At 43.2% G+C, this 23,232-nt stretch overlaps 3 protein-coding genes and 1 long non-coding RNA gene across 12 annotated transcripts in view; 1 reads left to right on the top strand and 3 right to left on the bottom strand.

Moving 5' to 3' along the window:
• frmd4a (FERM domain containing 4A) overlaps nt 1-17,736 on the top strand; it is a 58,819-nt gene extending 41,083 nt beyond the window's left edge. For 3 of the 9 annotated variants that reach the window (XM_061282454.1, XM_061282452.1, XM_061282457.1), the window contains exons 8-23: nt 702-785; nt 870-935; nt 1,017-1,074; nt 1,271-1,357; nt 4,631-4,707; nt 6,285-6,426; nt 6,527-6,668; nt 9,098-9,231; nt 9,311-9,433; nt 9,896-10,127; nt 10,633-10,927; nt 11,079-11,237; nt 11,419-11,751; nt 11,877-12,457; nt 12,974-13,070; nt 13,809-17,736. In XM_061282454.1, coding sequence (XP_061138438.1) covers nt 702-785; nt 870-935; nt 1,017-1,074; nt 1,271-1,357; nt 4,631-4,707; nt 6,285-6,426; nt 6,527-6,668; nt 9,098-9,231; nt 9,311-9,433; nt 9,896-10,127; nt 10,633-10,927; nt 11,079-11,237; nt 11,419-11,751; nt 11,877-12,457; nt 12,974-13,070; nt 13,809-13,911 — 2,713 coding nt within the window. In that variant the 3' untranslated portion in view covers nt 13,912-17,736. Of the gene's footprint in view, nt 1-701; nt 786-869; nt 936-1,016; nt 1,075-1,270; nt 1,358-4,292; nt 4,520-4,630; nt 4,708-6,284; nt 6,427-6,526; nt 6,669-9,097; nt 9,232-9,310; nt 9,434-9,895; nt 10,128-10,632; nt 10,928-11,078; nt 11,238-11,418; nt 11,752-11,876; nt 12,935-12,973; nt 13,071-13,266; nt 13,339-13,808 lie in introns of those variants that run through there. The other 6 variants (XM_061282461.1, XM_061282455.1, XM_061282453.1 and 3 more) reach the window with 6 other exon arrangements.
• A 94-nt stretch (nt 17,737-17,830) lies between these two features.
• LOC133156617 (snaclec 6-like) lies at nt 17,831-20,062 on the bottom strand. The gene is made up of 7 exons (XM_061282482.1): nt 19,941-20,062; nt 19,729-19,791; nt 19,596-19,623; nt 19,415-19,500; nt 19,119-19,250; nt 18,597-18,708; nt 17,831-18,525 (listed from the first exon to the last, which is right to left on the bottom strand). Exons 2-7 carry the CDS (start codon nt 19,789-19,791, stop codon nt 18,458-18,460), a joined length of 489 nt encoding a protein of 162 aa, XP_061138466.1. The 5' UTR covers nt 19,941-20,062; the 3' UTR covers nt 17,831-18,457.
• Nucleotides 20,063-20,694: 632 nt separating this feature from the next.
• LOC133156619 (uncharacterized) lies at nt 20,695-21,845 on the bottom strand. Its single transcript, XR_009714888.1, has 3 exons — nt 21,701-21,845; nt 21,469-21,621; nt 20,695-21,399 (listed from the first exon to the last, which is right to left on the bottom strand). It is a non-coding gene; the product is annotated as an uncharacterized LOC133156619 (long non-coding RNA).
• A 314-nt stretch (nt 21,846-22,159) lies between these two features.
• Nucleotides 22,160-23,133, bottom strand: si:dkey-30c15.13 (uncharacterized protein LOC558731 homolog). Its single transcript, XM_061282621.1, has 4 exons — nt 22,999-23,133; nt 22,660-22,809; nt 22,296-22,406; nt 22,160-22,228 (listed from the first exon to the last, which is right to left on the bottom strand). The coding sequence occupies exons 2-4, from the start codon at nt 22,807-22,809 to the stop codon at nt 22,160-22,162; spliced, it is 330 nt and encodes a 109-aa protein (XP_061138605.1). The 5' UTR covers nt 22,999-23,133.
• Nucleotides 23,134-23,232: the final 99 nt, after the last annotated feature.

The following is a 23,232-nucleotide window of genomic DNA, read 5'->3' as shown; positions in this document are numbered from 1 at the left end:
CTATGACATAACATATGACTCCTTCTTTCACAACAAATAGAGTAGCAAGCTCACCAAACAGTTTAATTGTCAAATGGAGAAAACACATAAAACCCAAGTGGTTTCCTTCCACTAACCGTAAATATGTAATTTAACACGGTTGTAAAAGCATGAAAATTGATCTTGAAGGGCTTTAGAGAAGGGCTTGGGAAAAACCTGCATGATCCCAGAGAATATAAAAGGTAACATATGACGCACACAAAAAATGCGTTGATACGTCAAAGAAGCAGGCAGACAGTCGCTAGACGGCCGTGTTCCCAGGGCTTTCCCCAATCCTCCCGGGGTTTGGCAGATAAACTTACGGATTACTGCGTGGTTTTCGTGACCTCCTGCCAACGGCTGTCTGAAACCTCCATCCAAAGCCAAGTCTGTTTGGAGCCGTGCCTCCTCTGTCTTTTCCTCTCTTCCATCTTTTCTTGCTTTCCAATATCTCTTCAATATATTTCTTTATTGCTTTCTGGCTTCCTGTTACTTGACTCTTTCCTCTGTGTCTGCAGCACAGAGCATCCGCTGTCGCTCTTTAATGTCTTCTTACTTGATTTAATGTCCTTTCAGTGTAACGTAATACAGTCCTCTCGCTACAGTTCATTGATGCCACTTCAAAGCTTTATGAACCAAAAAAGATGTCTTGACCATGCCTTGTGGTCTATCTCCCCATATAGTAATGAGGCAACCAGGTCTGACCTAAAGAAGCTCCCTGCTCTGCCCACCCAGGCCCTAAAAGAGCACCCGTCCCTGGCCTACTGGTGACAATCAAATCTTTTTGTCTTCCTTTTCTCTTCATTTTCCTTTTTTCTTCATTTTCAAAAGCTTTTCATCTCCTTTCACAGTGAGGAGCGGGTCATCGAGCACTACAAGAAGCTCAACGGGCAGTCCAGAGGACAAGCTATTGTAAAGTGAGTGTTAGCGCCACTTTAGCGCAATTAGGCCATTTGGCAACAAGTCTCACGTGTATTGTCCTTTCCTCGTCCTCACAGCTACATGAGCATTGTGGAGTCCCTACCCACATATGGAGTACATTACTACGCCGTAAAGGTACAGTTTTACAACCGTGCCTTCTTTTTTCCACACCACCCTCTTTTCACATGTGTTGTTTTTCATTCTGAATTTTTAGGCAGGCAGTTTAGAATCATAATGGCGCTTAAGGCGATCGAGGCTTTTGGTTGTCCAATTTTTCTTGCTGTCATAGCATCCACACTCAGGTGATGTTTTGATTGTCATTTTCTCACAGGATAAGCAGGGGATCCCATGGTGGCTGGGACTGAGCTATAAAGGCATATTTCAGTATGATCATCAGGACAAAGTCAAGCCCAGAAAGGTGAGTTTTGACCTCCAAGAGCAACCCTGCTATCCCCAGTGCATGTGGGCAAAGAGAGCCACAAATATGGCACTACAGTATATGGAGTCATTACACTTTATAAAACAAAAGTATAACTTTGCATTCTCTTGTATTATTTTATGTGTTATTAAAAGCTGCAATTTTTGTTAACTGACCCCATTCAACCCAGACTTAATCCAACTATTCCACAAATAGTGTTTTGTTTAGGTTTGTCCTTTTAAATTTGCTATACATATTTTATGCTACTGTTTTGCCATATGTAGGACTGAGGAAAATAATTGCAAGTCTACCACGCACAAATATTAGTGCCCTAAAACTATAATTAATCATTTTAAAATCATATTTGCAAGCCCAGGTCTATTGAACTTACACTGCAAAATAGAAACATGGGTGGACGGATGCCGCGAGAAGAAAAGCACCAGGCATCTTTTAGCACTAAACTATTTTTCATCTTCAACTGAATAATTCCATTTTTAGCTATTTTTAAAGTCGTCTCGCAGTCTTCCTGTGTGACTAAATAGTCACGATTCATTTTTCCACCCGACCGTGAGTCAGCTCATTATATTAGAGAACAGTGATGGTGCTTCACAGATACTACTGTCTGGATATGTTGAGCATATCAGGCGTTCTCTCTTTTTCTCCCTCTCTCTCTCTCTCTCTCTCTCTCTCTCTCTCTCTCTCTCTCTCTCTCTCTTTCTCTTTCTCTTTCTCTTTCTCTCTCTCTTTCTCTTTCTCTCTCTCTCTCTCTCTCTCTCTCTCTCTCTCTCTCTCTCTCTCTCTCTCTCTCTCTCTCTCCACCTAATCAGTGGTGTCATGCAGTATAACATGTAAAAGCCTTTCTTGCATTCTAATAGTCCTTCTGAGACCTTGTTTCAGGCCTTGCTCGTTGGCGTTTTGCCTCTTCTCACAAGGTGTTAATGGGTTTATCACCATTCCTACTTGTTGAACAGCCACCAACACACTCTAACACACACACGAACAGATTTGCACAAACTCACAGGAACTGAGCTATGAACTCGCCATCCTGACAAAAACATCCTGTCTGCTGAAGCTTTCCTGTTTGTCAGTAATGATTCACCAGAAAGCTAAACTTGCTTTTTAGTAGGAGTATTGTATGTGTAGAAAAGATATTGATTTTTAGCAGGATATTGTATATGTAGAAAAGTCTTTGTATTGGTGAAAACAGGCTGTGACGTCTATAGCGGGAAGATATACGCTTGACTAAAAGAGTGTAAGAACGAATTCTCAGTCAAGCATAGTAGCTGCAGTAATCACTGACTCACGCTGTCATCACTTGCTTGCCAGCAAAAGGCGGCTTCAGTTAGGAAAAACACTTAATTGTGAGCTATTTTGGAGTGACTTTCCTCTTTTTTTCCCACAGTTCAAATAATTACTGCGTGAAATGATCATCTGTAAGCTACTAAGTGACTATACCGTGTAATAGGCAGCTCGTGGTTTTTTAATTGCTTTTTATGGTAACTGTATAAGACCTTGTTATTTAGGGATGTGAAAGTACCTCAGCTTACCGCAGACCACACACGCACCTGAATCTCACAGTATGGGAGGTTCTACTATATCATTAGACAGACAGGTCTGTCGACTGACTGATTTCGAGCATATCAGATGATTTCATTTCTGAGCATACCCACCCACTCACTGGAGCACGCAGACGCATCCAGACATCCAGCCGGTTCCCATTAGTTTTTCCAGATATGTCATCCCTCCAAAATGGCACAGTCCCATACAAACAACAGGAAAAACTGTATGGGCTTTGCCTTGACGACGGCTGGATACGCCAGAACCCCACCCACATGGTCATTGCATTGCGGTCCAGATGCAGAAAAGAATAATACCCCTGCCAATGCTATTTTAAAAAGCTATTCTTCTCCACCATACCAAAGAAAGGCCTTTACTCTCTATCAGATCTGACCTTTATTTTGTGGCGTGCTCAGGAAACGAGCGCCCGATTGTCTACCAGTTTGGCATCTGCATGTCAATGTTTGTGCAGTGATGTGTGTCGGATTTATTATTTATTGCATACATGTGCATGAATCCCAGGCTCTGCAGTACCCGGGCTTTGGCAGACTTCTTTTTTTTTAACCAAAATCAGCTTGAAAGTGCAAACATGCCGTGTCTGAACACAATTATAAATATCTCTTATCGTCATTATTCTGGCCAACTCATACAGTCCCTCACTATCTGCCCCCACCTGCTATATTTAGCACCATGCTACATTAGCGCTTCACACGCCATTGAGCAAGAAGTCTGATAAAAGCACACGCTTTCCTTCCACAAGACTTGAGACGAAACGCTATGAACATTGTGCAGTGTTTCACATCACGATCATGACCAAAATGAATACAGATGTTGTTTTTTTTCTAGAAGTAAATCAGTAAATTGTATTCATATTGCACTTTTCAAAGACTCACAAAATGCCTCAGATGGTCAAAATACAGAGTCAAAATTATGCAAAGAAAATATGTGTTCAAGAAATATCGTGCGGCACGATGGACAAGTCCGTCTTATAGTTGTGTACAATATTTCTCCTGCGGGGTCCTCGCAGCACCAGGTCTCATAGTTTGCTTTTTTATTTGTTCTTTTCACTTTCTCCCTAAATATTTTGTCTCGTGTGCATTTGCTTGCGTCAGGGCAACTCTGCCCTTTCATCAGCGCTCTCTCTCTCTCTCTCTCTCTCTTGCTCTCTCTCTCGCTCGCTCTCTCTCTTGCTCTCTCCCCCCTTAACTAGAACCAGACTCAGACAGTGTGTGTTTATGTGTGCACTGAGCTCCGATCAAACAAAGCAAGGGCATTTCAATTGTAGAGAGGAGGGGGGGGGGGGTCACAGAACGCTTCATCACTCCTCCCCTGGACTCTTTTTACTTACACACACACATACTCTCCTCCCCGACCGCAGAGCAGGAAGCACAGTCCCTTTGGGAGGGAGGAGGGGTCAGGAGCCCTAAAAGCCCCCCCTCCCCTTCCTCCAAGTCAAGTATCAGGAGTAGAGGAAACTTTACACACTTTCCCTCACACAACCACACACGCCTACAATCAGTGAAGCAAGTCGCGGAGGATGTAACAGCACACATGCTGAGGAATACGTTTTTCGGCTTTGGATATAGCGTGCGATAATCAAACGCTGTGAGCTTCTTTTTTTTTTCCCACCTCTTTGCGGCGCTTCCAGAGAAAAGGATTCCCTTCAAAGTTGCGTGGACTCATTGTCGGGCCGTGTTTTGTCTCCTCATACCTCAGGTGTTCCAATGGCGTCAGTTGGAGAATCTCTACTTCAGAGAGAAGAAGTTCTCAGTGGAAGTTCATGACCCCAGGAGGTAAATTTCTACAACAGATTGATCGTTGGAATGTGAAGGAAATTTGATTATACTGCATGCACATCTGGTTAAGGTCGACATTCCATGCTTGTTCAAAATGTATTGATGAGTTTATTATTATTGAATAACAGTGAATCTTACTGTTGTTGGATTCCAGTCCCATTGCCGCAAGTCATGTTTCTTTACCATCCTTATTACTTACTAGACACACTGTAAAGTTTTCAGGATTGTCTTGGGTTGGAACAATAGCGAGTGGGTAAGTCTACACGGCAACTTTCATATTGTTTGGCTTGAAGGGTTGCCTATGTATGAATGTTAACGATGTTCTGCATATCATAATTAACTCATTCACTTCCAGATGTTTTCATAGCAGAATATCCAATATTGCCATTTGATTTAGAGTACTTTAAATGATCATAAAAGTGACTTTCTCCACATTTGTAACACATATGAGCGATTCTGACTCACCGCATTGCTTGAGTTTAACTTCAGTGGCTTTTTTACATGGCGGTCATCATTCACTCCCTGACGTAAATAACCGCAGCAAATACTTGTTTGTGACCTACCACGACACGATAATTTTTACCATACATATAATTACTTTGTTTGAGGGGGAGGCATTTGTTTCCCAAGCTGTTGACGGGACAAGCCAAACTCCCCCTCCTAATCATCTTCTACTCGAATCCAAAAAGATACCCCGCCAAGACTTTTTATTCTGAGATAGATTGCATGAGACCCCTCTTCCATGCTTACTCAATGAAAAATGGATTTGATCATTGATGGTAGTGAACAGTTGAATTCCTGTTGACAAACCCTAAGTGTCGATGGCAGTGAATTACTTAAGTCACTTTTGGTGTAGTGTTATGGAACATGCCTGGAGATTGAATGTGATACTCTTGACTTTTTCAAGCCCATGATCCAAAGCTGTTATGGCATTATTGAATGAACTGACAGTGCAGTTATGTACCTCAATTTAAAAAAAAAAGTAATATCTTACAGTCCGCAAACACACACGTCAAAGGGTCTTGACAAGGTGACCGAGCGAAGGACTTAACATCTGTGTGAGCGGGCTGCTTTTGTGCCTATATTTATTTAACATGGCTCCATACGTGCGGTGTTGCGTGGGGGAGGAAAAACAGTCAGGGACAGGGTGAAATGGTGAGCCGCGGTGTTTTCTTGAGAGGAGCTGTCATTAGGGTGAGCTGGCCGTGAGTGTGTGTTTAAATAAGGATGAGCAAACACACCAGCGTCGTGTGTGGCTAATACGTGCCTCATCTTCTTGCAAGTCCCGGAGAAGCCTTTCAGTGCACTCGAATAGTCTTACAGCGTTTGCCTGCCGCTGTTCACTTACACTGCAAATCTTTTTGTGGAACATTCTGTATCTACTTTTTCCAGTTCTCACTGTGAGACCGCAGCAAACTTCAAGAATCACTGTACTCAATTGTTAAATCGACCGATATTTTTTTACAGTTTTGTCTCTACATTGCAGATTGTCACGATTGCATCTGTGTTCCGCAACGATGTCATTTTTTTTTGCATTCAGTGCATATAAAGAGGCCTTGTGTCCGCTTCTACTGTAGGGCGTCGGTGACGCGCAGAACGTTTGGCCACAGTGGCATCGCAGTGCACACCTGGTATGCCTGTCCGGCCCTCATCAAGTCCATCTGGGCCATGGCCATAAGCCAACACCAGTTCTATCTAGACCGCAAGCAGAGCAAGGTCAGCGATCTTCTCGCAGTCACAATCAGACATGACAGTTGAGAACCTGCCAGCTCTTGATGATGACATCCTCGCTTCTCGTACGTTTGTGTGTGTCCAGTCTAAGATCCACGCTGCACGCAGTCTGAGCGAGATTGCCATCGACCTCACTGAAACGGGAACGCTGAAAATCTCCAAACTGGCCAACATGGGCAGCAAAGGCAAGATTATCAGTGGGAGCAGTGGCAGTCTGCTCTCATCAGGTTAGTACATAAATGCATACACTATATGTACGTGCGTGTGTGTGTGTGTGTTTTGGGGCCGGGCGGGGGACTGTAAAAGTGAAAGATTGATAGGCAAGCGGATTCTTGGGTGGTGGCATTGGAACAGGGCGTTGGTTGACAGCTGGATGGACAGAAACAGCTGCCTTCATAGAGACGCCATCCTTTGTGCATGTTCTCACACACACAAACTGGTCTGTTCTCAAGTGGCCGTATTTAAATTGGACAGGTGGGCCAGGTCACTAGTTGTGTCTTTTTATTCATTAAACTATTATTTATTATTTGTCATTGTTATTATTATTGTCATTATTATTATTATTACAGCCATTGCACTACATAAGGCTGCATGATTATATAAATGTGATCGATAATTGTAATATTACGATGAGCAGCTGATATTATCGCTATCAGATAGCGAAAAATGTTTGTGACAGCAGCCACTCGATTGTTTCCTGTTCTATGTTTGCTTAAACGTTGAAGGCATAAACAGTAATATGAAGTAAACAATGACCCCACGTGGAGCTACACGCACAGTGGATGCATATCCATGTCTTGGCAACAAGTTTAGTTTCTGTGTCTCCAAAGCAATGTGTGGTTTAAGGAAGCGGTTGTGCAAGGTATGTCCTCAAAAACGGACAACACAACAATGCTGTTGAATGGCGTGACGTTCGCTAGCTGAGCTGTGATTGCATGTTAATGTGCCTTTCAGTATTTACCCTCCTCCGCCCTGCGTCTGGCACACACTTGAGCTCCAGAGCTCTAAATTTAGAGTTTATCGGAATGTGAAGTTTATCAGGTCAGCTTTTCAATGGCATTTTTAAACAATGCGGACATGTTCTGAACAAGTGTGTTGTGTGACGCGATAATTAGCACAAGACAGAGCAGAGCGTCTGTCTGTCTCCCACCTCTTCCTCTTGAATGTGATATTCAACTTTTTTTTTTATGTACCGTATTTTTCGGACTAAAAGTTGCTCCGGAATATAGGTCGCATTAGCCAGAAAATGCACAATAACGTGAAAAAAAACATATATAAGTGGCTCCGGAGTATAAGTCGCATTTTGGGGGAAATTTATTCGACAAAATCCAACACCAAGAACAGACATGAACGAGCAATAACAGGCTAAACGATATGTTAACATGACATAAACACAAACGAAGAGCTGAGAAGGGCCCTGACGTAACATTCAGAGTTATTCAAAAACTATTACCGTATTTTCCGGATTATAAGGCGCACCGGACTATAAGGCGCACCTTCGATGAATGGCCCATTTTAAAACTTAATCCTTATATAAGGCGCACCGGACTATAAAGCGCACCATTAATGCATCATGTCAGATTTTTAATCCAAATCAAATCATTCTCCATTTTATCTTTTTTATTTCAACTTCAGATGCAACAAATGACTTTATAATCACAAAATAATGATCCATAGTCTTTTTGATTCATGATTCATAGTCTTCAGCAGGCCACTTATGCTTGATTTGATGACACAATGCTTCGGGCCAGTTTGAATTTAGGAATTTAGTCCATGTATAAGGCGCACTGGACTATAAGGCGCACTGTCGGCTTTTGAGAAGATTTTAGGTTTTTAGGTGCGCCTTATAGTCCGGAAAATACGGTATAATAATTTCCACAGCACAAGTGCATATGTTTATTTATCTATGGTTCTCTCTACAAAGTGACTCGATCAGAACCTGGGAAGTCCCTCCAATGAATACAGCAGAATCTCTGCTTTGGAGCAAAATGGTCTCTCAACAGTAACATGAGCCCAACGCTACGGTCCAGTTAGTTTTAATAACATTACAGACCAAAGTAGCTGATACATGGTTGCCATGCCAACAACAGACACTGTTCTCTTTATAGTAGGGCAGTCTACCATCCTGAAGACCATTGCTTCGAATTGTGTCTTTCAAAGCCATTGTAAGAATAGCCAACAATCCAACCTTGAGTGAATTAAAGTCATGTGTTTTTTTTTCTGCCACAGCTTTCTCAGCGGGTGAGTCTTTCTTGCGTTGTTTCTGTCTTCCCAAGGAGAGGGCGACAGCGTGTGTGTGCGTGCGTTTGTGTGTTTGTGTGTGTGTTTGTGTGTGTGTGCGCGTGTGCGTGTGTGTTCGTGTGTGTGAGCAGATTGTCTTAAATTTAAAGGCGTGTTACAAACAAGACTGGCACCATCTCTGGCCCCCCAGAGAATGTGCGTCACCAACTTTGTCCTCTGCACTGCCCCCCTTTTTCCTTGAAACAAACAACTTCCTTATCGAAATGTTCCACTCACTTCCCTGTAAACATCCTGGCAGGCTTGTGCAGGTGCATGGACAATCTCTCCTTATTTCTCCCGGCCAGCCAAGACCCCACAAGCAAACAGCAGGATACCAACACGCTCTTGACACTCAACGGCTCGGATTGTTTTGCAGGCTCTCAGGAATCAGACAGCTCCCAAACTGCCAAGAAGGACATGTTGGCTGCGCTGAGGGCCCGCCAGGAAGCTCTGGAGGAAACGCTGAGGCAGAGGCTTGAGGAGCTCAAGAACATCTGTATCAGAGAGGCTGTATGCCAAGACTTTGAAAACAAAAATCCCTTCTCTTCTGAATCTTCATTTGGAGCCTCATTCTACTTTCAATCTGCAGGAGCTGACAGGAAAACTTCCCAAGGAATACCCTCTCGACCCAGGCGAGGAAGCGCCCACAGTGAGGCGAAAGATTGGTACTGCCTTCAAACTGGATGAGCAGAAGATTCTTCCGAAGGGAGAGGTGAATGATTTCCATATTATGAAGATTTGGGGCAATTCATAACACACTTCAACTGTTTTGTCAAAATACCCAAAGGATCAAGAATTACAGCAAGCGGTGCGCTTTTTCAACTTTTTTATTTCATTTTAGCTGCCAAATACACCTAGTTGCATTACCTTTGATACTATATTTAGCTTCAAGTAGGATTGAGATGTTTGACTTGGTGATCCCTGCTTGACAAATCCCAGCAGAAATGAGGAGAAAGACAGCCTTGTTATTATTGGAGGGCCTCATGTTTCCATAGAGACGATTCAGCGGTGAGAAAATCTGCACCTTGCTTTCTCTGGCAGCCATTATATGTATACGTAGAGTAAGGGAGAATTACGGCATCTGCAAACTAAGCTTGTTGTGTTTGGATCAAAAATATGTAACTAGCTAATCTTGCCGGTGTTGTCATCATATCCTTGCATATGCTCGTCCCAGGAAGAAGAACTGGAGCGGCTGGAGCGGGAGTTCGCCATTCAGTCGCAGATTACCGAGGCCGCCCGGCGCCTGGCCAGTGACCCACACGTGAGCAGCAAGAAGCTGAAGAAGCAGAGGAAGACATCTTATCTCAACGCGCTTAAGAAGCTACAAGAGATCGAGAATTCCATCAATGAATATCGGATTCGCTCTGGCAAGAAACCTACGCAGAGGGCGTCGCTTATAATTGAAGGTACCGTCAGTATTTGTGGTCCCATGATAGTATTTCATTGTGTCGTGGCTTGTAAGTGCTGCAAAAGAAATAATAAATATCCAGAACAAAATCTGACGAAATCACAAAGTCAAAACCCTGACCATGGAACATTATATGAGGAAAATGAGAATAACAAATGCTTTTTAAAATGTTTTCTTAAATTATATAGGATTGTTATTCATAAAAAGATGGCAAATATATGACCATAAAAGCGGCTCAACTGAAAAGCCAAAAGAACAAAACGTTTGTTTGAAAAATCATTAACCAAATCAGATGACCAACCAAATGAAAAATCATGACGTTTTGTTTCTTAGCTTCAGCAATAAAGTGACAAAATGTTGAACAAAAATCTGCCATAACCTATTTGTCATTAAAAATGACATAAAAAAATGTGTCCAAATCTTTACTGTTGCATGATTGAAGGCTAACCACAGACACATTTTGGCTTACTCTGTGCACCCCCTGTTCTTCTTGGGTCCTGTAGAGGCCAACCTGGGCTCTGAAGACAGCTCGTTGTCTGATGCTCTGGTCCTGGACGATGAAGACTCCCAACTGACCGGGACCCCCAACTTCTCACCAATGGCGTCACCCCACAAAGGTCTCCCCCCGCGCCCGCCATCTCACAGTCGTCCCCCGCCCCCGCAGTCCCTAGACGGGTTGCGGCACCTGCACTTCGGCCGCGCCGACTACGACAAATCGCCCATCAAGCCCAAAATGTGGAGCGAGTCATCGCTTGATGAGCCGTATGAAAAAGTCAAGAAGCGCTCGTCTCACTCGAGGTAGGAGTCAGGACTCGCCCGGTGTTTTGCAACACTTAAGCCAAGGCACATATTTTCCAAAAGAAAAAGGTCACGGCATGGGACCCCAGATGATGATGCCTGTTAAAGTATTTTGTGTACAATTCATTCAAATAATACCATTTCTCTATAGTCACAGAAGATTCCCGAGCTCTGGCAGCACAGAAGCAGGAGGTAGCAACTCTCTGCAAAGCAGCCCCATCAGGAGCCTCCCTCAGTGGAACTCTCAGTCCAGCATGCCGTCCACACCGGACCTGAGGAACCGTACGCCACACTATGTGCATTCCACCAGGTCTGTTCTTGACATCTTAACCTCTGTCTCTTTGGGCCAATTAAAAGATCTGACGTGAGGGAACCTTGTGGAACGCATGGTAATCGGTGTTTTGATGGTGGGGGGTCTTTGACAACTGTTTTTCCTCTAATGTCTAAGAATCCCAAATATTAACCCAAAGTGTTGTTTGTGTGCCCCACAGGTCAGTGGACATCAGTCCCACACGTCTGCACAGTCTCGCTCAGCACTTTAGGAACCGCAGCTCCAGTCTGGAATCCCAGGGAAAGCTCCTGATATCGGACCCAGATACGCACCCGCACGCCCTGGGCACGCTGGGAAGCCCGGACTTTTTCCTGGGCCCAACACGCAGTTCCAATGGCGCCGACCCGCTGGACGACTGTTCCTCCTGCACCAGCCAGAGCAGCTCCGAGCACTTCTACCCCGCCGGCGGGACCTTGGCGCCCAGTAGCAACCCCAACTACTCAACCCTCGGGGAGGACTCTCCCTCCAAAGCCAGGCAGCGGCAGCGGCACAGGTAAGACGAACAGAAGGCTACCAAGGGGACAGACTATATACATGCTCAAACAGCTTTCTAGATGTTGGGAAAGTTATTTTTGTAGCTTTTCCCTTCGCTGTGATTGATCCACGTATTCCCTTCAGGTCCGCTGGTCACCTGGGGTCGTCCAACTCTGGCTCAATGCCAAACCTGGCAGCTAAGAACGGCTCGGTTAGCGGTTCGGGCGGCGGCGGTATCGGCGGTGGACACCACGGCGTCTACCTCCATAGCCAGAGCCAGCCGTCCTCCCAGTACCGCATTAAAGAGTACCCGCTGTACGTGGAGGGCAGCCCCAACCCGGTGGTGGTGCGCAGCCTGGAGAGCGACCAGGAGGGCCACTACAGCGTGAAGGCCCAGTTCAAGACCTCCAGCTCCTACACGGCCGGGGGACTCTACAAGGAGGCCTGGGGAGGGGAGGAGGGCGGCGAGGGCGGCGGGCGACTCACGCCGTCCCGCTCGCAAATCGTACGGACTCCATCGCTGGGGCGAGAGGGGAGCAGCGGAGGAAGTGGGAGGGCGGCTGTTTCGGAAGAGCTGCGCTGCTGGTACCAGAGGTCGTCCGGGAGCCTGAAGGAGAGGAGTCACTCCCATTCGGGGTCCACCTCATCTGAAACAGGGTCACAGCAAGGCACGCTAGGACACGGGCGGGGCAGCAGGGTGGGAACCCTCGCCAAAGGCTCACCAGGTGCTCATCCTTTACTCGTGCTCATTTCATAATTATAATAATAGTATGCCGGTTGCCTGACTTTTCCTCAGGTACGCTCTCCGGCTTCCTTCTACTTTCCAAAAACATATTTCTTGGGTTGATTAAAGACTACACGTTCTTTTGTGGGGGGGGTTTGTCACTCAATTACGAAAATAACTGCCAATCAATTTGATAATCGATTTGTTGTCAATTCATTGCTGCTTCTCTGAATAAAGTGAACGAGTGCTACAGCTATCAAATATTTTTCAAACCGAATATTTTACTGATTATCCCGTTGTTTCTGTGTGTTATCGAATAAGAAAGGATTTTTATTTATTTGCTTTTATTTAACATAAAAGGCGCGCACGAGTTATTTTTGTTCACCATCCTTAAGTTCAATTCTAGTGTCTGTGACTTAATGGTGACTGATGTACGCGTGATGATGAGAGGAGCTAAGTGTTAAATATGTGGCAGTGTTATCGATGTTCCTAACCGAGGGTCATTTTCCCCTCGTAGTCGCGTCCCCACACAGCCAGAGGAGTATGACGCCCTCCAGCGAGCATGCAGCCACGCCCCCCTGCAGTCCGCAGCACATTCTGAACTGGCAGAGCGGGTGAGACCCCCGTGACGCGCTCAGCATGTTTCACGCTGCTACTCCTTTGTCTCGCATTGCTGCTCTTTGGCTTCACAATTTGATTCACTCTGCAGCCTAACTTTGCTCCTCCTCACGGCTCTCCCTGCTCTACACTAACACAGCTTCCCTTGTGTGTGTGTGGGTGGGTGTGTGTGTGTGCTGTCTTCTGCTTTAGAGGCACAGCTGACAGCTCTCCCACTGAGGACCTCTGTCGGTCTCCTCTTCAGCCCAGCTCTGGTGTCTAGAGGTACTGTCCCTAGTCCAAGAACTCCCAACCCGAGCTATGCATTCTTTGTGCTGGTGGTAGCGCTTCTCTCTTTCTGGCTTCAACCTGTACTTATTCACTAATCTGCTTTCAAATTTCTCACGCTTTATGTTGACTCACTAACAAAGAGGTGTCCACTGTAAAGGAGACCGTAGCCCCTTTCACATCACAGATCATTCCAGGTGTCATAACGTCCCGCTCCCTAGGATGAAGCAGTGTTTATTTGATCAAAATGGCCATAAAAAGTTTTTTTGTGAGGTTTTGTCCCACTTGGCCAGGGCAGCCGGCTCCATTTGGCCCAAATCCACCGGCACATTACTTTTCAATATTCACTGTATTTCCTCCGTCTTGCAATACGTTTTTGGCAAACGGGGCTGCTGCTGTGGCCACTGAGAACACCTAACCCCCGTTTTGTTGTTGATTTTCTGATGCCCATTTCCTCATTACGTTAGGTCGTTCACTGACAGCTGCTTCCTGGGCGGCCCATCCTGTTCCGAGCTGGCGGATGTGCAGTGGTACCGACGCGACAAGGCCAAACCTGGAACTCTGGTGTGAGACCTTCCCGAAAAGGCCTCCTCCCCCTTTTCACCGCATCCCTACTCACAACAGCTGTACGTGGCCCTCCCTCCATGCCACCGCAACCCCCTCTCCACTCGGGACGTGAGCTACGGGGCCCAGTGGATGTCAAAAAGAGCCCAGTCTTGTGTGTTTCAAGTTGTTCCCCCTGACCCAGAGGATTCCTGCTGGTTTTGAGCCACCAGTCCTAAAAACCCATACAAGTGTGTTGGGTTTCAGTATTTCCATTCATCTTTTATTTTTCCCTCGCATATTTATTATCAAACATGGAGAAGATGACTTTTCTTAAGAAGAAGGAAAAAAAAAAAAAACAATCTGGCAAAGATTTATGACAAAAATTCCCGTACCAGGTTTTAACCCACAGGCTGGATGGACTGGTCACCGGTCATCGAGGATAGAACGCAATCTGGACTTCAGCAATAACAAACAGTGTTGGATTTGTTCTCAGAAGAGAGACTGGCGACTGTGTCATGTGCAGGGGATTTGCAAATTTGATGCTTTTGCTTTCCGTTCTGAGCTCACGCTCATCATTTCCTATCAGTCGCTCTGATGGTTGCAAAATTAAGAGAATTTTCATGGTTGCAAAATTTCCATGGGAATTAACAGGAATAAACCAGAAAGTTACAACATTGAAAATTGGCTCCTGTACTAAAATTTTATTTTGCATCATTTTGACTAAAACAACCGTTTTGAACTGTCACACAATGAAATTGGAAAATGTCTTTATTCTTTTGCATTGTGCTGCAGGCCAAAATAATTGCAATTACGAATGAATGAATTGTCGATCCGCCGCCACTCAAGTGAAGTAGAAAAAAAGTGGAGCAACACAGTACTGTAAACTGTGACGCAAGTGGGCAAGGACAGTCACCTAAGGTATTTTGGATGGATGTCTGCTTGTGGTAAAACTAAAACGTTTCAATTTCTGCATTAATGTCATAGCTATTCTATTAAAGTCAACAATTGCAAGTTAATTCCCATGGAAATTCACCGGAAATATTCCAGATATTTACCATGAATGAGACCCTCGTCACTTGGATGTAGTCCCGCCTGGACACTCTTCAGTTTGGGATCTTTGCAGAGCAAGGCAGCTCTTTCTAATTGGCACATGGCATGTGAACAAAAGTATTGGGACATACGGCCATTGCAAATACAGGACGTAGTAGTTTCTCCACATCATCTATTTGAACGACTACTTAACTGGCAAAAAGTTTGACTTTGTTCATTTTTTTTCTTACTCAATATTTAAATTTTTTCTTGGAAAAATATCATTTAATTTTCATGAGTTTATAATTTAATCTCTTGCAATACAACTCTAATCTTGTAATATCAAAAAAAAATAATCTTGAAATAAGATCAATATTTTTATATTAAAAATATTACTGCAATGTTGCATTGCGACATTTAATCTCAGAATATTATGTCAAAAAAACTATTCGTGTTGTGCTATAATTTTCTCTAGACAAAGTATAAATTGATTTGGAAATATTAACTTTTCTTGAAAAAATATAATTTAATTTACATGAAACTAATTTTTTTTGTGAAATAAATACAAGATTAATCTCATAGTGTTATGGATTATTCATGACAAGATTTAACTTAATCTTCATGAATTTAAAAACAGTCTGTGGATTTTTTCTTCTCTGGAGAGGAAAAAAAGCAACAATTAAAAGATTCACTATAACCATTTTATTCTGTTGGAATAGTCACATGTCCGTCACTCGGTCCTTTGTGGGAATCCAATGAGAATGACTGCAAAATCATCTATTTGAACCACCACTCAGTAAATGACTACTACTTACTAAACTAATGGCCTTCAACCTATCCGAGGTGTGTCCCAAGACTTGTGTCCATATAGTGCCTGTACACACATGCACACACACAAACAGTGAGGGTCAGAACACTTGAATTCATGGGTGCTACAATGCTTAGGTTTTTGGGGGTGCCAACCATAATGTGGTCACTGGTGGCCTTGAAAAATAGCAGGCACACAGATGAGCTAAAGTTCAGAAATGTCACCTCCACTCACAGACATGTCATCAGGACTAAAGAAAAGCCATAAAGCCAGGTACACACACAAAATGTTAACATAATTACTCATTTTTAAAATGTGAGGGAGCTGGCGCACACCATGTGTTGCAGTACCAACGCTCACCTGTGAGAGGCAGCATGGAAATACAAAAGAACAAATTGTAAACTTAGCAGGTAACTCATAGGTAACTGCAGACTTCCATTCATTACCGTCAGAAAGGTCTTTTCTAGCATTGATTGGAAGTGGGGTAAATGCTCATATTTGGTCCGGCTGTCAGTATGTGTGCGGTACACCCATTTACCAACGAACGTTTTTAATATTTACAATAGTTGGCCTTGATTGTTTTCTGGTCTGATCAGGGAAGAAAAAATCACTCTTAACATACTTCTCATGACGGGATAACCCTCAGGATCGACTTTTAAGCACATCCGATGACTTTTTCCTGAAACTACTCTAATGCAGTTGAAATGCTCAAATTTGGTCCGATTGACAGCTTGTATGTACCCCTCTGGGCTCACCAACACAGGTTATCCCTCAGGATAATCTTTCAGAAATAACTGACAATATTTGGACCTTTGTTGACTTTGATCAGAAAGGTGTGCAATGGAGGAAAAATACTCAAATTAGGTCTAATTGTTGGGATGTGCGTACCCTGCTTATCCCACATCACACAACGAGATAATCGGTCAGGATGATCATTGCCAGACTACTGATAATCAAGCAATCGTTTAGAGACACCCGATAATTAGGCCTTTGTTGACTTTGATCGGAAGGGAGTAAAAATACTCACATTTGGTTTGATTGTTTTTACACTCCGTGACCTGACACCACAGGATAATTGTTTAGAGGCATCTTTTAATAAGGCCTTGACCGACATTAATAATCACAAAGGTTTGGTCAGATTATCGGTATGTGCATAGTAAAGGAATTTTCCCGTACGTCACCACATACAACGGGACAGGGTTAGAAAAGCACAGCTCTCAGGACCGACCGCCAGCTAGCCTCGTGTTACATTTTGCACAACCGAGCAACCACATCACTTTTGTTGCGTCAAGTCTCGATCTGTGCTTATTTTCCTCACTTTCAATCTCACGCCAACATCTACATGCTACCATTAGGGTCCCAAATTCAAAATATGTGCAAACGTCGCATTCCAATGCACCATTCTTTGCGCATGCCACTGAAGATGAAAGACACCCCCACCCACCCTCAACGTAGTGTCGACTTTAATGACCCTTGTGGAAACGTCAGAGTCTGGTGTGGTTCAGTGCAGCCTCCTTCTCCTTTTAATCTTGTGTCAAACCATGCCAAGACAATTTCTACTCACTTGTTTTTTTAATGCTCTTAAAGAGGCTTGACATTGTTTTCTTAGGATTTTTAATATTCACGCTTTTCAACAATGTTCCCCTCACTGTTGTTGTTGTTTTTCTATCCCGGTGCTACACAAGTTGACATGATACCATTGCCCCATAGAGTCAGTCCAGTACGAGTTGATTTTAACACAAGCAAAGAAATAGAGCATGTAAATGTTAACATGAATACTTTCGATGTGTTGTAGGAATACAAGTGTGGAATTGATTATATATATAAAAAAAAAGAACATTAACAATGATGATAACTGAATTCCACAGTTAATTTATTCTTTTCTAATACAAATTTGTATAGTAACTTTACATTTTTCAAAAAGCGTGCCGTTGGAAAAGTGGTGGAAATTTTTTTCAGAGACGCTGTCGCTGGTTCAGGAGATGAACACGAATAAATTATTGATGAATGTTTGCAAGGCTCCTGTCAGATTGTCACGATCTGTCTCCGTTCGTTTCCTTGTTTTAATGTTGCCATGGTTTCTGTTCGCGTCGCCCCTCCCCTCCTGTGTCTGCTCACAATCTATGCAATTGCCATCGCCTGCCTCTCGTTACCTGTCCTGTCTGCGTCTCATGGCTTATTGTTATTCTAGTTGCTTGTCTGTTCTCGTCTTGTTTCGTCTTTCTGTTCAGTTGTTCTCACTAGCTGCAGTTGTCATGTTAGGTCCACGCAAGACTCTAAATTAAGTCATCTGGGATAGGCTTCAGTTTACCTGTGACCTTTACGAGCGTCACGACTCGCCCCCGGTCAGTCCATTATGTGTAGGTTGCCATTAGTTCTGTCAGTGTGTCGACTTTCAATCTACGTATGTACTAATCACAGTCATCTGCCTCTCATTACCTGTCGCGTATATAAGTCCTGTCTGCGTGTCACACCCCTGCCGGATTGTTCTGGTCTCGTCTGTCGTCGTCGTTATAGTACATATACGTTGTAATTCGATGAGCTTTTTACGCCTCTGTTGCAATGGCGCCATCTGTTGGTCTTATTGCGTGGCACAGCGGGAGCGATTGGATGAACAGACAATTTTAAGGATGAAAGGCAACATTTATAGTAAACATTTAACTTGAATAAGTAGTAGAGTAGAGGCCGAGAGGATAGTGTTCAGTTTGTCATTTGCTACGTTCCATGAGACTATTAATGTGTTGGTCTGATGCAAATGTATGGCTCCTCATCCGTGCAGCTCGCAGTTTCCCAAAGTCCATCTTAAAGAAATAAATGTCTAAGTATAGCAATATTATGTTCTTGGCAAACTTTGATCACTGAGTTTACTTACCATCCTCATCGAGCACTACGCAGTCACCAGTGGTGCTGTCTGGCTCGCCATTTACAGTGTCAAAGTTAAGGAAAGTATTGGCTGAACCATCAGTCCATTCGTAGGTATCAGCCTGGAAAACAAGTCAGATTAGTATGATATGAATGAGTTAAGTGTCAAGATTACGACTGTTTGGGATTGAATGTCGCCGTGTAGATTATGTTCTTGGAATCCTACAATATTATGAGTCAATTTGGAGTTTGGGTTTGCAGGTGAGTGAAGTGTTAATAAGTCTGTATAAGTTACTTTAAAGTGGCTTTATTCACAAAGTTCATTCCGCTCGTGTGACGTGTAACGTCAACCTAGACGGACGTGTTCTACTAGTTTCAAATGTCCCAACCTTGCAACACCTCGACAACTCTTTCCTACAACATGGTGGCAAGATTGATTCTGAAGGACACCTTCCATTTCTATGTGGCAAAAATGCCAGTGCCAAACATAAGTGCTGGGATTCAATCAGAAATGTATTGATGAATATTTTACCGTCGCTGTATCATTGAGTCCGATCCAGACTACGTCAGTGTTACCACCCGCTGTGGCCAGTTCCTGAACGAATACATTTTCCAGGTCATTCTGGATGGAAACCAAATTCCCACCGAGAATGGTGCAGACTCCCTGATACAAAAAGAGAAACACATTTGATTTCAATTATTTAGATACGCCAGATACGCGGGTTTTGACTCTCAGCCAAGATGTTGAATCAACAGGCAAGAGGACTTCTCTGATTGTAAGAGCGGAAAACTGGTTAAGAACTACAGTACAAGGACTTCTTTCCATACCTGTGCATCGGCAAAGGTCCTTCCTTCATCTTGGTAGATGTAACAGTTACAGTTGAACTGACTCCAGCCTGACGGACAGTTATTTACTGCGACACAATTGTCGATTCAGGAAGAAAATAAAAAAATGTCAGTCAAATCAGATGTAACAAAACTAAGAAATTGTTCATTGAGTTATACTGACTTCGCTTTTGGAGTAGAATGAAAGTCGACTGTAAAAAATAAGAAGCACATTTTTAGAATTAGACTACAGAACAATGACGACAGAAATACATCATCGTGTTTAATTTCAGTCAGCGTGTTAGATTAGAACTTACGCCTCCAGTCAGCAGTCCGCAGATCACACAAAGGAGGCTCAAGGAGCGAAGAGAAAAGGCCATCTGCGCAATGAAAGAAAAACACGGCATGTTTCTAACCATAAAATATCAGTATTACATTTAAATCTTATCATGTTTTAGGAATTACAGTTGGGAAAAAAAAAACACATGGAATTGAGTTTCAAAATCAGGATGGAAAATTGTGCAGTTACCTTTGCAGTCAAGATGCGTCTGATTGAGAAAAACAACGAGCAGCATAATATACATTCACTTGACAGAATTGGAATGTTGAATGTTTAGGTTGTCAAAGTCACATGACACAAGAGAAGCGTATAATTTGTCGACAAACTATGAAGCACAATACTTTCCATCACTGCTATTATTTCTTTGCAATACAGGTTTTGGACTAAAGTGAGTCACTGCAAAAAAAAAAAAAATCATAAGTTTTGGCCACTTTAAAGTTACATTTATGGCATATAGCAGTTCCGACACTTGGCAGAAATGTTTAAAAAAAAAAAAAAGACAGTATACTTTTCATTTTACTCTCACCATATTTTATTGAAATGACAATGGAATATCCACGGAGGAAACATATGTAACATATGTAACTCTAAAGTTCAGACTGGTTTATCAGGAAGATGTCAACATTTGTTTTTCAAGTATGGTCCTATGCATTAAGGAGATTTGCAAGCAGCTAAAAAGTTTACCAAAGAACAAGTATATAACAGTTTGTTCTACAATTGTTGTGTTTGGTGCATTGTTGTTTTTGTTGATTTTTTAACAAAATCCTCAATGATTTTTATATATTATAAGGGCCAGAGCAGCAAAAAGACAAAATAAAGTAAAATGAAATAAAATAAAAATCAACCAGAATCTAAGAGAAAAAAATCAATTCTGATTAATCCAATTTCTTAGCCCAAAATGCTGATGGGTTTTTTTTTTTTTTTTTTTACAATGATGCACAGGTTCAAGATTCAAGAGTTATTTATTCGCCATGTTTGAGCGTGCCAAACAAGGAATTTGACTTCGGTAAATCACACTCTCTGTTCAACATTTAGGTGACCAACAACACTAAGGGCATGTGAAAAATGGCAAATATTCTCAAACATCCCCTGATCTTAAACTCCCAAAAGGGCAAGGAAAAACTCAAAACTCCAGCTAGGGGAAATGAGAAACCTTGAGAAGAGACCACAGATGGGAAGGTCCCTCTTCCAGGATGACCAGGCTGCAATGGATGCAGAGAGGACACATAGTACAAACAGTGTAGACAAATTCAAAAAAAGGTGTGGCGAGCAGGATGTAATTGCACAGTAATGACTCTGAGACTCTAAGAGTGGTGTGAGTTCACCAGAGCAACAGCCTGGGGGAAGAAGCTGTCTCTGTGTCTGCTGGTTTTGGCGTACCGAGCTCTATAACGCCGTCCGGAGGGGAGTAGTTCAAACAGACTGCAACCTGGGTGAGAAGGGTCTTTAGGTTGTTAAATTCTCTAGATTCGACTTAATTATGATATTACTGTATTATGTGCACAATGTTAGAAAGTGACTTATTGAAAAACACAAAATGTGCAAAGACAATAACTTGAGATGGGATGGATGGTCGGACGGACGAACAGATGGACCATCACACTGAGTCCACGAGCTCCAGTAAAGGCCCAGTGTCTCCATCTGGTTCCTGTTGTACAGACAATGATGAGTCATATTTTGCTTCTTGGACCAGAAGTGACACAAGGAAACAGCTGACCTGTGAGACACGGTCATACCCACGAACATGGGCTGTCGTACTCCCGTAGCGCTGGAGGCCTCTCCACGACAACAAGACGATATAGAGGGACAGTATCAGACACAGCAAAGTGAACGCTACTGCACTGCCCTTAGCCAGGTATGAGCCGACAAGCTGAGAAGAGGAAGTAGTGAAAAGTACGTTGACTTTTACAATACAGCACAGTCATCGCTCAAGACATATAGGGACTGACTTGTTTTCTTGTATTGAGCGCAGGTGGCCGCTGAGACGAGATGCAGTACCCTAACAGCAGGCTAGAACCAACCAGCAAGCAGAGGAGGTGAACACTCAAAAGGATAATGATCTGTGTAGAGCAAGGTTATTATAGACAAGATTGAAAAAACATTTTCTGTGATGCAAATGTGACATGACCAGCATCAGAATCCAGGTGATTGGTCGGTGCCCGAGCACTTAGCACGTGATGTCATTTGCAGTCAACAGCAAGTGGCAAAAAAGATGTTAAAAATAATGAACTTATCAAATTGATTCCAGATACAATATTAATTAATATTTTGCTGTTGAAAATGGCTAAAGTGCACTACTTCTTTAATATTTGAATTCAAATGATTAATAAGCAAATTGAGTTATGAGCTTGGAACAAATTAAACACGTGAATCAACACAGGGTCGTTTATGAGGTCGTATTGTTTTAATCAAACGCTTGCCTTGAGTTTATCGGCCTTCCTCTGAACTTCTACTGCCACGCATCCAGCAGCCATGAACTGTAACAACAGCAACAAACTAAAATCATGTGTGTCAAACGGTTAGCATGATCTGACGCTGACTCACAAGGATGCTGGACCACACCGGCATCGTCATGGCAACGGAGCAGTCGTAGCTCACGCATGCATGGCACACGGTGGTCAACACGCAGACGGCGCCGCTCAAGAACTGCACCACCTATGTGCAAACAACAGTGGTCCAGTAGGACAATGGAGAAACTGAACGAAAAGTTGCATTTTGGAAATCAAATGCATCTGCCTGGGATGTGGCCTACTGCTTGTTTTACTTGATAACGTGATGAAAAGTAGATTAATGAAAGCGGTGAGCAAAACAGTCACTCAGTACTACGAGAATGAGAAATACTTTTTTTCTTTAATCGTATCATCATATTTGTTTTGATTTGTTGCACCACAAATCAGGAGCGACTCACCCCGCTGACCAGCAGCCTGGTGTTGACCACTGAAGAGAACCAACGATGAATCCTGGCGTGGTGCAGGTTCTGCTGCTCAGTGAGCCTCGTCTGTGGACGCTCTTTGAAGTACACCTGGTGCAGACCCTCTTGGAACATGTTCTCACTCATCTGCTATGCAGACCAGAAACGTCAAGACCATGTCTGCAGCATGGTAAGCTTTTCAACACAACTTCCAAGTGGCAGAAGCTCAAGCATTGAAGCGTTTTTGCCATTGTTTTCAGTTCAGGTCAGCCGCAGCCACTCACGGTTTGCAATCCGAAAGTAACTTAAAAGATTTTCATTCTGCTGAATGCATACCTTCAATAAGAAATGTGAAGACTCACTCGGTTGCTTCTCAAGACTGCGAAGCAGGCCCAAGTTCAAAGTTCACTTCTCAGCAGGTTAAGGTAAGCAAGGTTAAAGTCCACCCAAGAGGAAATGATTCCAGTTTTTTTTTTACTTTCACTTTATATTCTTAGTCTTTTTAAAGGTAAAACCTCAGTGGCCTGGAAAAATATGCATGAATATTTTTAGTAACGTGACTATTTTATT

Source organism: Syngnathus typhle, linkage group LG7, assembly GCF_033458585.1.
Source record: "Syngnathus typhle isolate RoL2023-S1 ecotype Sweden linkage group LG7, RoL_Styp_1.0, whole genome shotgun sequence".
Classification (NCBI taxonomy): domain Eukaryota; kingdom Metazoa; phylum Chordata; class Actinopteri; order Syngnathiformes; family Syngnathidae; genus Syngnathus; species Syngnathus typhle.
This window is presented reverse-complemented; position numbering and strand designations above follow the sequence as displayed.